Source organism: Zeus faber (genome assembly GCF_960531495.2).
Source record: "Zeus faber genome assembly, chromosome: 2".
NCBI classification, from domain to species: domain Eukaryota; kingdom Metazoa; phylum Chordata; class Actinopteri; order Zeiformes; family Zeidae; genus Zeus; species Zeus faber.
Genome location: NC_137189.1, coordinates 42609939 through 42625075, shown reverse-complemented (window position 1 = coordinate 42625075; position 15137 = coordinate 42609939). Strand labels below are relative to the sequence as shown.

Genomic DNA, 15137 nt, shown 5'->3' with positions numbered 1-15137 from the left:
ATTGAGGTTCTGGGGCACAGAGTTACGAGCCTCTACACGGTGACTCAGCTGATCCCATAGGTTTTCTATGGGATCCAGGTCTGGAGAAAGTGCAGGCCACTCCATTTGAGGTGCCCCAGTCTCCAGCAGCCGTTCCCTAATGATGCCACCTCCATGAGCTGGAGCATTGTCCTCCAGGAAGATGAAATGAGGCCTGTGTTGTTCATGCAAGGGCACAATGACTGGATTAATGATGTTATTCAGGTAGTATGGGCTTGTCACTGTACCATTCACAAAGTGTAGGGCAGTTCTGTATTGACTAGACACACCTGCTCACACTGTTACACCACCACCACCAAAGGCTCGTCTGGTGACAACGGTGGCTGATGCATAGCTCTCTCCTTGACGTCTCCAACATCGTTGGCGGCCATCATTTCTGCTCAACATGAATGGACTTTCATCAGAGAACAGCACTGAAGCCACTGGTCCCTCGTCCAGCGTAAATGCTCCCTGGGCCGTGCAAGATGATGCCTGTGCCTGGTGGTGTGGTCAGGTATCCTTGCAGGTCGTCTAGCACGCAGACCACGCTGATGATAACGGTTTTGAATGTTCTGACGTGACACTTGGTGCCTCTCACCTCCCTTAAATGTGCCTGGAGTTGAGTGGCATCATCATCCGGTTCCGCAGGGCACTGTTCACAATGAAGCGCTCATCAGTGTGAGATGTGGCCAAAGGACGTCCACTTCTATGCCTTTCTCTGACTCTTCCAGTCTCTGTATCTCTGTTGCAACCTCTAAGCTCAGTGGCCACTTCCCTCTGAGAACTTCCTGTTTGAAGCCTCCCAATGCGAGGTGCTGTTGATCAGTTGTTAGGTGTCGTCTTGGTCTCATGATGTCAACATGTGAACAGCATGATGAAGAGGACTGTTTAAATACCAATTCTAATTGAACCAGGAAATGTATTGGTCCATTCATGGATCAAACACCTGTTGTGAATTTTGCCGTTCAGCTCCTTGTGAGAGAACAGCAAGTTGTGCAAAAAGTACTGAAACATTGAACAGTTGGACATGTGCATTCAAAAGTTTAGAGAAGGTCAAATTAAGTTCACCTGTAAAGGTTAAAGTGCATTTTAGGTTCATCCTGAAATTTCACTCGAAAGCCGAATATCGCTAACTTTTTGAGAGTAGTGTGTATATATATGTGTATATATATATATATAAAATTCCCAAACTTATGTTAAATTGCATTTGTTTCAAATGTTATTTTTTGCCAAACCCTCCCATAATGAATTTGATCAGCTCTCTCCGATCCGAATCTTTAGTCCAAGACGATATCAAGTTAAAAGCCACGACGCTATTCTCAGGTTTTGTGCGCAGACTAGATAAAGTGAAAAGCCTTTTGAATCAAAACATCTGAAGCTGGACCAGCACAACTTTCACCCTTTACGCTTGTGAAAAAACATTCCTCCACCAGAGGGCGCTGCTTTGCTACGTATTGGAAAATCGCGAGGCACTGACTGAGCCTCCAGCTCAACGCGGGACTTGCAGTCTCCCGCCACATAAGCTGCGCCAGAAACTGAATGTAATCAACAAAAATAGTGATGCTGAATGAAATGACATGTGAACAATCTAAAAGAAATGTAAGCAAATCATGAAATGAGCAAACACACAAGGAAAACACTGAGGTCCCTTTTTTTTTTTTTTTTTTTTTCTTCTTCTTTTTCTATATTGAGTTTTATTGTACAAAAATACATAATTTTGTTTCAGTAGCTTCTTGATATTAGCCATGTGCAAATGATACAATAGTCATGTATTCAAATACATAATCTATACAATAATGTTTCACATTACAGTAGATTTAGAGGTAGGCCTTAATCTCTGTGACTTAATACAGTAATTCATGAGGTAGCGGGAAATTTTTCTTATTAATGTACTGAATTGCTTTTTCCCCCAGGGGAAAAAAAGCCTCAAATATATATATATATATATATATATATATATATATATATGAACTGAAATGCATATATCATTTAAATGATAGCATAACGATGATGATAGTGCCATCTGGCATGCTCATAGATGTTTGAAGGTTTGTGCAATTGATGCAAGTAAGTAAACATTTGATGTGCAGCTGCAAAGAATTATGTTGATATAGAAATGATTTCGAAGTCTCAGTCTTGCCTTCTCAGATCTGGTGAAATATCATGTGGAAATAGTCGACATTTACTACCCGGTGACATGTTACTATTGATGCCTTTTGACTTGTTTGCCCATTTATTTTGCAGCAAAATAAGTCTTCAGTCATTAGGACCTGCTTCATAATTCAGTGAAAACAAGTGTATTGTTACAATGGTATTTTGCAGAACATACCATCATCTCCAAAGATACTTAGCCTATGCAAATAAAACCACATAAACTCCCAAATTCAACAAGCTTCCACCATTAGAAAACAGTAGAGGGGTCATGCATTTTACATTTTGGAAACAGACCAGCCTTCATAGTTAGTTTGCTCGTACCACCTTCCTAATAATAGAATTTAAAAAAATAATAATTTAAATTGGGAGCACCACCAAAAAAATAAAATTAAAAAAAAAATGAAATCAAACTTCTGTCAGAGTTTGCTATTATGGACCATTTTATCATTTCTGACAGGGCTTCCAAACCTCGTCTCCAACCCTGGCAGACTGAGCCGTGGAGGAGGAGGGAAAACGCGGAGAATAAACTGCCACGCAGGCTGCAGCGATGAAAGGCTCGGTTATTTCAAGGTTTGGGTTTTTTTGGGGAGTCGCCGAGTAGAAAGAGTCGTTCCCTCCCCCGGACACTCTGCTCGCCCGATTCAGTTTGTCCAACGACGGACGACGCTCTGAGCGACGGAGCGAGTGGGCGCGGCTCTGGCTGTGAACGCAGCTCTTCGGTTAAAATGACTTACTTCCCCGGGAGGCCAAGTGCGAGTCACTCAAATCCAATGTGACTTATGCCAAATGCCCCGGGCTTTCACCTCGCCCTGGCAGCCTTTTCCTCGGCGGCTCCCGACGGACGAGTCGTCGCAAAGGCGAGTTCGTTTACGCGCGAGTCGTTTGCGAATCGTACGTCACTAGCGCACAAACTTGCGTGGGGAAAAAAAAACAAACAAACAAACAAAAAAAAAAAAACTTCGCTGAAAAAAGTGCAAATCTGAAAACAAACTGCGTCGTGCAGTATTACTGTGTGTGCGTGCGTGTGAAATTCTGCGCCCCGCTCCCCAGCAAGGACCCCGCGGACCACAGCTTGGGAATCCCTGGTTGGGAAGATGGGACCCTGACCTTGAATCTGGCTGTGACCACCGCCGCCACCACCACCACCACCACCATGTGACAGCGGACGGTGCGTGGGGTTTATTAGAAGCTGGATTTGGCGTGGGGAGGGGGGGGGGGGTAAACAGGGTGGGGTCCCAAAAATAGACCCTCCCGTCCGCTGCAACCGGACGCGCGGGGCTCCGGTTACACGTCCACCGCAACGCCGCGGATCGGACGCGGAAAGTGCGTTTCCAGTGTTTCCCCAATATTTACAACCGTTCCCGTCCACGTGTAAACAAGACGTCCACGCGGGTTAAAGCTCAGACGTCCGCGGAGTGGCTCCCTCCGTCTCTGAGCTGCAGGGGGAGAGAGACAGAGAGGGATACAAATGTCTTTCCTTCTTATTTTTCTCTCCTGCGATGTGGTTTCTTGTCATCAGTTGTTTGTTTCTTCCCCCAAAATCGAGTTTATTCTAATGTTCCGAGGGTGGTGACGTAACAACAGGTGGCTGTGGCCGACGGCCACCTGCTTGCGCCAAATGGTGGCTTTCTATTTATGGAGACAACTACAAGTTACTATCGTGATCATGTGCAGGGGAGACGTCATCGACACAAACCACGTCCCCTCATTCCGATAGAATGTTCCTGTTGAATTAAATGTTAAATGTGTTTACACACAGATCTGCTGTTGGGGCCGAAATGACAGTTTGTCAGCCGGTGGACTTGCTTAAACGTTGGTATTATAAATATTTCATATAATGTAACTCAAATGATTTAGAAAATATTATAGAAAATGTAATATTATTTGAATTGAGTAATACATTGAAGTAACAGTGTATATATATATATGTGTGTGTGTGAGCAGCACACTACTATCACACTGCGCCCTCACCAGCTTCCTCTGGTCGCTGAGGCAGAAGGTGCAGATGGGCCTGAGGGCGGCGGCCGCCGTTCCGCCCTGCAGCAGGCTCTGGAAGCCCACCACGCACGGTTGTCCGCCCCCGCACGCCTCCCCGAGCAGCAGCACGTTGGCCAGGTGCGCGATGTAGCTGGAGGCCAGGCGCAGCGTCTCCACCTTGGAGAGGCGGCGCTCCGCGGGCTCCGTGGGGATGAGAGCGCGCAGCGCGCCGAACGCCGCGTTGACGCTGTGCGTGCGGTCCCTCTCCCGCGCGTTGGCCGCCTGCCGCTGCTTGCTGACACCTCCTCTTCCCCTCCGCATCCTCCTCATCCTCATCCTCAGCCCGCCTCGGCTCCTCCCCGCCGGCCCTGCCGCGCCGGCGCCGCCGCCTCCTCCCGTGGACTGGTTGTCGGAGCTCTCGCTGCCGCTGCCGCTGCCGCTGCCGCTGCCGCTTCCGCCGCCGCTGCCGCTCTCAAGCTCCTCCAGGTCGGACGGAGAGCCGTCGGGCACCGGGCCCCGGTCGCTCCCTGCAGCCTTCATGGTGGCTGCCGGCTGACTGGCGGCGGAGGCTCCTCGGACCTCGCACCCATCACTTGGTGCTGGAGTGAAAATAGCACCTGCGGCGGAGCAGCTGCCGCCGATCCGGTGACCGAGGGGGGCTTGCGCCGCGCGTCCCCCCTGTAGATCAGGTCAGCATGCCATGTGTGGAATGACGGAGCCTTTCTGGGCTGCCACCACGCGTGCCCGAGAAGAGGGGGAACAGGTGGAGCCACAGGAGGAGGAGCAGGAGGAAGAGGAGGAGGAGGAGGAGGAGGAGGAGGAAGGCACTTGTCGCTTTGCGGAGACCGCGGGTTTAAATAGAACGCTGGAAGGAGAGAGTGGAGGTGAAGGAGACGCGCACTGCCCGGGAGCTGTGGCTAAAAATATATAATAATAATAATAATAATAATAATAATAATAATAATAATTATTATTATTATTATTATTATTATTATTACATACATACATACATACATGGATACGCAAAGGATACATACATGGATACATACATACAGCATATATACATCAAATGCACATACATACATGGAAACATAGATGGATACATGGATACGTCATGCATACATACATCATGCATACATACATACATACATACAAACGTACTTACATGCATCAAACATGCATACTTACCTTATGTTGACTAACCCTAACCCTAACCCTAACCCTAACCCCAACCATAACCTAACCCTAACCCTAACCCCTAACTCTAACCCTAACCCTATTACCCTAACACCTAGATAGCTATAACCCTAACCATAACCCTAACCCCAACCATAACCTAACCCTAACCCTAACCCCTAACTCTAACCTAACCCTAACCCTAACCCTAACCCTAACCCTAACCCTAACGTTTACCCTAACCACTAACACCTACAAAGCTATAATCCCTTACACCTAACACCTAGATAGCTACGTATAACCCCTAACATCTACAGTATATAGCTAAAACACCTAACATCTGGTTAGCTTTAACCCCTAACACCTAGATAGTTATATCCTCCAGCACCTAAAACGCTGTAACCCCTAACCCATAACACCTAGATAGCTATAACCCCTAACCCCTAACACCTAGATAGTTATAGCCCCTAACCCCTAACAACTAGATAGCTATAACATCTAAAACCTAGATAGCTATAACCCCTGACAGCTGGATATCTTTAAGCCCCACAATCCAACAACTAGAGAGATATTACTTCTAACCACTAATACCTGGACAGCTATTACCCCTAACACAAAAATAGCTATAACCCTTACCCTAACCCTAACCCTAACCCTAACCCTAACCCTAACCTAACCCTAACCCTAACCCTAACTCTAATCCTAACCCTAACCCCTACCCCTAACCATAACCCTAACCCTTACCCCAACCACTAACAGCTACAAAGCTATAATCCCTAACATCTAACACCTAGATAGTAACGTCTAACCACTAACACCTACAGTATATAGCTAAAACACCTAACATCTGGTTAGCTTTAGCCCCAACACCTAGATAGTTATATCCTCCAGCACCTAAAACCATGTCACCCCTAACACCTAGATAGCTATGACCCCTAACCCATAAGACCTAGATAGCTATAACCCCTAACCCCTAACGCCTATATAGCTATAACCCCTAACACCTAGATAGTTATATCCTTTAGCACCTAAAATGCTGTAACTCCTAACCCCTAACGCCTAGATAGCTATAACCCCTAACCTTAAGATAGTTATAACCCCTAACCCCCAACAACTAGATAGCAGTAACATCCAAAACCAAGACAGCTATAACCTCTAACAGCTAGATATCTTTAAGCCCCACAATCCAACAACTAGACAGCTATTACCACTAACCACTTATACCTAGATAGCTATCATCCCTAAGACAAAGATAGCTATAACCCTAACCCTAACCCTAACCCTAACTCTATCCTAACCCTAACCCTAACAATAACCCTAACCCTAACACGTACCCTAAACCCTAACACCTACATAGCTATAACCCCTAACACCTAACACCAAGATAGCTATATATAACCCATAACACCTTAAAAGCTATAACCACCTTACACCTATATAGCTAAATCACCTAACATCTGGTTAGTTTTAACCCCTAACACCTAGATCACCTAAAACACCTTAAACATAGAAAGCTTTAACCCCTTACAACTATATAGCTATAATCCCTAACACCTAGATAGTTATATCCTCTAGCCCCTAAAATGCTGTAAGCCCTTACCCCGAACACCTAGATAGCTATAACCCCTAACCCCTCACACCTAGATAGTAATAACCCCTAACAGCTATATAGCTTTAAGCCCTAACACCAAATAACTAGACAGCTATAACCTCTAACCAATAATACCTAGATAGCTATTACATTCATTCCGTCATTTAGCAGACGCTTTTATCCAAAGCGACTTACAATTGCTCAAACACTGACGGACGCAGCCATCAGGAGCAATGAGGGGTTAAGTGTCTTGCTCAAGGACACTACAGCATGCTAGCAGGAGGAGCCTGGGATTGAACCAGCAACCTTTAGATTACTAGACGACCAGCTCTACCTCCTGAGCTACCGTCCCCGTCCCTATTACCCCTAACACATTGATAGCTCTAACCCAAACCCTAATCTAACCCTCACCCTAACCCTAACTCCTAACACCTAGATAGTTATATCCTCTAGCACCTATAATGCTGTAACCCCTAACCCCTAACACCGAGATAGCTATGACACCTAACCCATAACACCTATATAGCTATAACCCCTAACACCTCGATAGTTATAACCCCTAACCCCTAACAACTAGATGGCTATAACCCCTCACAGCTAGATAGCTTTAAGCCCACCACCCAACAACTAGACAGCTATAACCCCTAACCACTAATACCTAGATAGCTATTACCCCTAACACATAGATAGCATAACCCTAACCCTAACCTAACCCTAACCCAAACCCTACCCTAACCCTAAACTTAACCCTAACCCTAACCCTAACACCAACTCTAACCATAACCCTAACCCAAACCCTAACCCTAACCCTTACCCTAACCCCTAACACCTATATAGCTACATATAACACCTAACATCGAACACCTAGATAGCTATGTACTGTATAACCCCTAACACCTTAAAAACTATAACCCCCTTACACCTATATAGCTAAAACACCGAACATCTGGTTAGCTTTAACCCCTAACACATAGATAGCTATAACACCTAAAACATAAATAGCTTTAACCCTAACACCTACAGTATATATCTATAATCCCTAACACCTAGATAGCTATATCCTATAGCACCTAAAATGCTGTAACCCCTAACCCCTAACAACTAGATAGCTATTACATCTAACACCTAGATAGTTATAACCCCTAACAACTAGATAGCTTTAAGCCCTAACACCAAATAACTAGACAGCTATAACCCCTAACCACTAATACCTAGATAGCTATTACCCCTAACACATAGATAGCTATAACCCTAACCATAACCCTAATCCTAACCCTAACCCTAACCCTAACTCCAACCCTAACCCTAACCCTAACTCCTAGATAGTTATATACTCGAGCACCTAAAATGCTGTAACCCCTAACAGCTAACACCTAGATAGCTATAACCCCTAACCCATAACACCTAGATAGCTATAACCCCTAACCCCTAACGCCTAGATAGCTATAACCCCTAACCCTTAGATAGTCATAACCCCTAACCCCTAACAACTAGATAGCTGTAACAGCTAACACCTAGATAGCTATAACCCCTAACAGCTAGATAGCTTTAAGCCCCACCACCCAACAAATAGACAGCTATAACCCCTAACCACTAATACCTAATCCTAATCCTAACCCTAACCCTAACCCTAACCCTAACCCTAACCCTAACCCCTAACCATACATGTATGTGTCAACCTCTGTATGTATGTATGTATGTATGTATGTATGTATGTATGTATGTATGTATGTATGTATGTATGTATGTATGTATGTATGTATGTATGCATGTATGTATGAATGTATGTATGTATGTATGTATGTATGTATGTATGTATGTATGTATGTATGTATGTATGTATCATACATGGACACATCGATGGATACATGAATACCTACTGTACATGGACACATGGATACATACATATACATCAAACACACATACATACATACATACATACATATATACATACATACATCATACATATATACATACATACTGTACATACAGAGATGGATACATACATGGATAGATAGATAGATAGATAGATAGATAGATAGATAGATAGATAGATAGATAGATAGATAGATAGATAGATAGATAGATAGATAGATAGATACATACATACATACATACATACATACATACATACATACATACATACCTAAATATATACATATGGTTATGACCTCTAGGAAACTCTAGATGACTGTCAGAAAGGAGAAATTTGACAGATATTTGACAGAACATCTATTATGTTGACATTTGTTGCACAGTATATAGCTCACCTTTATATTCATATTGCATAATGCACGCGGTCAATTCAATTAGTCACTATCATTGAAACTCATTGTTAATGAAAAGATGACAACATAGTACACTGCTGACTTTGACGCTTAGTTCCTGGTGTTGTGTCCAGTCATCTGGCTGAGTGAGCAGTGCAGGTGTCTTCTTAACCCTTGCTCCGTGTGCCCACTCTGGTGGGCCACGCTGCCTGTCCCCCGTGCCCGGTGCCATCTTTGGGGGTGGATATAAATATCTACCAGCGTCCCTTCTGGTGTCACTAGAATGTCAGACTTCTGATCCCTTACCGTGCTTATTTGAACAATAAGTCAGGGATAACGCGCAGCCAGCCGCACAATAACCCCCGACGGGGCGATCACTCTGAAGGGGGTCATTTAGCGATAATGACCAGCTGGCTGCGCGTTATCCTGCTTATTAAACTGCTGCTCACTCAATAATAGAATACACTGAGACGGAATGTTTATTCAAAATGGTTTTATAACTGGTAAAAAAACCGCATTGCACTGCTGCCTCACAGCAAGAAGGACCTGGGTTCGATTCCCACCTGTTGGCTGTTGGCACTGTGCTCCGGGCGGGTTATCTCCCGAATAGGAGCCTTTCTGTGTGGAGTTTGCATGTTCTCTCCGTGCTCACATGGGGTTTCCTCCACCTAACGTCAGTAAGGACCCCCCTCAAAAACATGCACCCATCATCATCTGACCAGCGATGGACACTCGTCACCAGGTCTACGAATGCTGCCCACTGCTCCTGGCTGCCCCCCCCCCGGAGGAAGGACAAGCCAGGATGGGTTAAATGCAGAGGCCTCATTTCACTGGCAACTATCCAAGTGTGTGTGTGTGTGTGTGTGTGTGTGTGTGTGTGTGTGTGTGTGCATATGTTGTAGTGTGTTGTGATAATTAAAGATTCTTCTTCTTCTTCTTAACAAGGGATGTGAATCCAGATGGAGAAGTGGTCGCCTGTTATTCAGAAATAACTGATTGCCACTATTGGCCAATCTGAATTGAGAATTCCACAGAGCAGCTGAGAGAAGCTGCTAAATGATTGAACTTCTCATAAGGACCAGTATATCAAGAGCCTATTTCTTATCTTTCACATATTATGTTATGGAAAAACCTTGTGGATCTTAATTTTGTATTTCTGGACTGAATTTCATTTTGCCTGTAGGGAGTGGTGTCCTCATTCAAGTATGCTTACACCAAGGAACATTCTCCCCCCGATCTCAAGTTAAAGTATGAGTATAACTAAGTTCTCCAAACATGATCTCGAGGAAGACTCCCGACCTCTGCAAACTGCGGCGCTCCCTGTTTAATGACTTGTGAACCTTCAGCTCCCTCACCACCCCCATTCCCTGCCCTCCTTGGGGTCAGAGGCGGAAGTGACTTGATGAGAGGACGGCAGAGAGCGGGATCTGAATTGGTGCGGACATAATGTGCTCCCAGCGGGTCGTAAATCTTCTAATCCCCATTTCCTCGCCGACCCAGTGACCACAACCTAAAGCGCCCGCCCCGCCCAACCGGCCACCCCACCCGCTGCAGGGTCAAATGGCGCTCGACCGGAGGAAAAAGGCTCGGCTGCTGTAGGAAAAACCTTGAAAGACTATGTCAGTATGCTGATGGGACCTTCATTTTATGTAATTGAATCTAATCTACACGAAAACTAATTTGATCTGACGTTAATCTAATCAGACCTGTTATTCTAATCCAAAGTAATCTCAAACTAATCAACCAATATTAATATACCAAATTGATAATCTCATCGGACTTTATATATAAATATAAAACTGCCAGTTTACATTTCCAAACCAGCAACCTATGACAGTTCAATGTAATGTTTTTTTTCTAAAGTACAATTCATTTATGTTAAAAGACAGAAAAAAGATAATAGGAAATTGTAAGTTATAGTGCCCCCTACATGCCACTTGGGTAAAGAAAGGTTCTCATTTGAAATGGGACGAGGCCTCATTAGAGACGCCACAGAGTGGAATTACCTCTGATTTGATTTATTTTGAATTATATTCTTTGTTTGTTGCTTGCCAATATTACTTTCAAAAGTATTAATACATATGTCAATGGAATCATGAGCCTGGATCAAGATCAACTCCACAAGAGCTGCGACAAAGTAATCAGTCAATCAATCCATACAAGCGTAAAGAAACGACATTTTCAAAAAACACGATATCACAGCAGATGACTGTTACGCAACCAAGCCCATGATAACATCATTTATAGCCAGAATGAAATACATACATAAGCCCACCTGTGAACTAATACCATACACCGCCGATCCCCATCATCCATGCATCATTTATCAGTTAGGTTCAATGAACTGCTCAATTAACTGTTATAGTGGTGACGAGAGAAGGAAAATCAATTTTCTTGTTTATTTTTTGTAAATTATTTTCGGCATAGTATCAGAATAACAAAAACAGCGACAATGAACAGACAAAAAAGCAGACAGATTTATTTAAAGTGCTCCTAGTCTAAATACTTGTGTGGTGGAAATGTCAAATAAATCACTCCAACACCTTAGGTTATTTACAAAACGGTGGATAAGCACTGCTTTAATAAAAAATAAAAAGTTGGTACAGTGATATAAGATATATACAACATGGCAATATGAGGAAATATCGAACAACCAAATAAATAAATACTCACACAAAGGTTATTATTGTTTTTTTTCTTTTTGTTTAAGTATAAGACCATAAAAGTTAAAAAATCTTTGGTGAAATGGTTTTCATGATCTCCCTGAAAGGAGGTGCGGGTCCCAATTTTTTTCAATATAACAATATTAAATCTTCCAAAAATGGTCTATATTTCAGAGTTTCAGCCCTGTATAGGCATCATTGCTCATTCTTATTCAGAAAACACAATTATTATAGTAGTAGAGGTAAGTTGTTGGCTGGCAGGAATAAAACGTTTAACGGACGGAACCTGCCCTCTAGATTTAAAATATACACTAATCGCAATAATTGAGCGTTTTTGAAATGAAACATTCAAATATGCATAAGCACTGGAATAGCACCATATTCAGAACAGTTTGCCAAAGTATTTGACATTTGCTGTGGAGGGAGGTGCCATCGCAGTTTAAAAAAATGAATATAAAGGTTAAGCTCATAATTAATATTTGGTCTGTTCCATTTGAATATGACAATGCCCCGCTATAGAAAACGCATTGGTTTTGCCCGCTGTGGTTCCGTTTTCGTCCCAGCCTTTCTGAGAATGAATGAACGTGTGTCCCTGGGATGTTGGGCAATCTCATCTCTGGCTCTTCAGCCGCGACTGATCGGGAGCTGGAAAAAACCCCCCACAAAACAACAATTGGAAGCAACAAAAATCCATTCATAACATAATAGTGATACTTTGGCAACGCATTAAAGTGGTAATCCTTAAGATTATTTCATCCAAAAATCCCCCATGCATGTTACTTTATATAGCTGGCACTTCATAAGAAACAGCCGCTCAATAAATGTTGAAATATGTGCAGGGTCCTCTGTGCACCAGACAAAGAAGTGAAAAGGCAGCGGTGGAGCGTAGCTCGTGCTCAGTAAATTGTCAGACATTCACACAGACATTCAGAAAAAAAAGAATAGAAATTTAGGATGAAAAATATCCCCACCAGCTCAACTGACCAAGAAAAGCCCTTTTTTTAAAAAAAACAACAACAAACATTGCAGTTTTGAATGGAATTCTGGGACTAATAGTGTAATGCACCCAACGCAAACGATTTTATGGATTGCCACCTGGATTGTGTGAGTAAGAGAATTTTGTCTTTTAAAGGTGCAGTGTGTAGAATTTACGGGACAGACTTGGCAGAAATGGAATGTAATATTCACATGTATGTTGTAATTAGCTTATAATCCCATGAAAATAAGAATCATTGCGTTTTTGTTGCCTTAGAATGAGCCGTTTTTATCTACATAGGGAGTGGGTACGCTTCACGGAGGCGGCCATGTTGCACCGCCATGTTGCTACAGTAGCCCGGAACGGACAAACCCAACACTGGCTCTAAAGACGGATTTTTTGTGTTTTTCGCGAGTTTCCCGGCCGCCGTCAATTCTGATGAGTCAACAGCTGCAATCAACGGTCAGTTATATCTTAAAAATGACCACTGTCTGTTGATATTGACCGTTGTCACAGGCAACCTCAATTACCACCCTCGTATTGCGCCGCCTACATGCTAATGCAAACACTAGCTTTTGGTGGCATCTTGTGACGTTTTATAGAAACTACAACTGAAGAGAGGAATGTCCAGTTTCACATTAACAACGGTAAGGTAAGCAATATGTAGAGCAATTTTTTTGTGTGAAGGGCAAATAGTGACAATCCGTTGTTGCTGTGTTAGCCACGTTGTTCTTGGCAGAAGCTCTTAAACTAGACATATGTTGTAAAAATCATTTCAAATCAATATTCTGTCTCAAAGTATTCTTTCACTTAATAAGTAGCTGTGTAATAAGCAGGAGAAAGTACAGCCAGTCGGTTATCATCGCAAAATAACCCTCTAACAAGACCCGAACACCCCGTCGGGGGTTATTTTGCGATGTGACCGGTTGACTGTACATCGTCCCTTATTTAGAAAACGCGCTCTTCAAGTGGAAGCAAAACTTGTTTCGCCCTCCAACGTTAACCCGTGAGCTGGAATACATGGCGTTCAGCGGTTAGGTTTTGAGAAAGAAAAATCGTACAATTGTAGTCGTGTAGCCAGTTCTCGTCGCGCGCAACAACAACGTCGGGATACGTACGTTTCGGGAACACAGGGAGGCGGCGGCGGTGCTCCTGCAGGCGCAGACGTTGGGCCGGACGCAGCGGCTGCCGTACAGACACTTCTGCTCGCAGAGCGCTGAGGAGCCAAAAAAGACAGAGCAGAAGAGGAAGCCGGCTGAGGGTTAATCCCAACAGGTGTCGTTCACACGAACCATCACCACAAAGGGAATAGGACCCGATGCGATCGATACCCCATTTGAGAAGAAAACCCTATTTATTTTGGGGAATAAGTTGTTCCTGAATTAGGGAATGGACAATCGTCTTTGCCGAGTTAAAACACGGAATCGTGTTTCTCCAGCTCGGTCCATGCAAACAACTAAAATAAAAAAACTTTTTACTACTCACCCAGAAAATGATTTACAGCATAATAACCGATGTGTTTGAAAGGATGAAACCCAGAGCACATGGCTCATAACTACCAATTTCTTTTGCTGCAAAATGACTCATGTTTGAAAAATGTAGATTTAATGACACGCACCATCCTGCTTAGGAGAGGCACTGGAGGAACGACGTTTGTAGGCGAAACGCATAGAACGACCACGATGGAAATGAGCTGTTTTCTTTCCACGGCTAATCCGTGCGATTATTTTGCAAAGGAAATCCCATCTTGGGTTGTCTAATAGAATCTATCAATCAAACAATACGAAAAGGACTGAATAGGACATGACAACCTTGGGAAAATATTTGTAGTCCCACAGTAGTGTAAGAGGGAGTCTACGTGGCGTTTGAGTTACCGCAGCTCAATGACTCCATCAGTTATTCACACCGTAGCCGTCTGGTAACGAGGCTCATCACATCGTAAGCAAGATACTACGGCTAACTATATACAGTATACAAATTCATATCATGAGGACAAACCCCTTGAAACGCATCATTTCGTAACGTTACTGAACACGTTTACCAACTTGAGATGCACCGATCACAATTTCCTTGGTCGATTAAGATAAAAAAAAAATCTGACCTGTCGATTCCGATTTTGGCATCATAAAATACTGACAATTAAAAAACGTTGACATTGTCGTCCGATCGTTTTGAGTTTATATCTGTGGTTGAAGAAATCCCCTTATCATTTTCTTATTATGTAATTATCTTATCATTTGGTGTCATTGGGTGTATCTGCTGGACGTCGATGATAAATACACCACATGATCTGATCACGCTCACGTGATTGGACA

The 15137-nt window shown here is 43.4% G+C and overlaps 2 protein-coding genes across 3 annotated transcripts in view; both read right to left on the bottom strand.

Annotated features, from left to right (window-relative positions):
* Positions 1-1705: 1705 nt before the first annotated feature.
* LOC307245967 (uncharacterized protein) lies at positions 1706-4853 on the bottom strand. Of its 2 annotated transcripts, none has more exons than XM_080021725.1 (2): positions 4144-4853; positions 1706-3608 (listed from the first exon to the last, which is right to left on the bottom strand). In XM_080021725.1, the coding sequence occupies exons 1-2, from the start codon at positions 4687-4689 to the stop codon at positions 3573-3575; spliced, it is 582 nt and encodes a 193-aa protein (XP_079877851.1). In that variant the 5' UTR covers positions 4690-4853; the 3' UTR covers positions 1706-3572. The 2 variants fall into 2 exon arrangements, with proteins under 2 accessions (XP_079877851.1, XP_079877850.1); XM_080021724.1 differs by lacking the exon at positions 1706-3608 and adding an exon at positions 3620-3896.
* An 8968-nt stretch (positions 4854-13821) lies between these two features.
* The window catches only part of LOC307247800 (von Willebrand factor D and EGF domain-containing protein), a gene marked incomplete at both ends in the record, with an annotated part of 48311 nt that continues 46995 nt past the window's right edge, over positions 13822-15137 (bottom strand). Inside the window, 2 exons of the mRNA XM_080023921.1 lie at positions 13822-13833; positions 13941-14038. Coding sequence (XP_079880047.1) covers positions 13822-13833; positions 13941-14038 — 110 coding nt within the window. The remainder of the gene's footprint in view (positions 13834-13940; positions 14039-15137) is intronic.

Bases quoted from the DNA above. Each gene is read 5' to 3' on its own strand.
- LOC307245967 (XM_080021724.1), bottom strand. From the start codon at position 4,689: ATGAAGGCTGCAGGGAGCGACCGGGGCCCGGTGCCCGACGGCTCTCCG. The intron at 3,897-4,143 runs GTGAGGGCGCAG...TTAATTCAACAG, and splicing joins TCAGCGACCAGAGGAAGCTG to GAACATTCTATCGGAATGAG.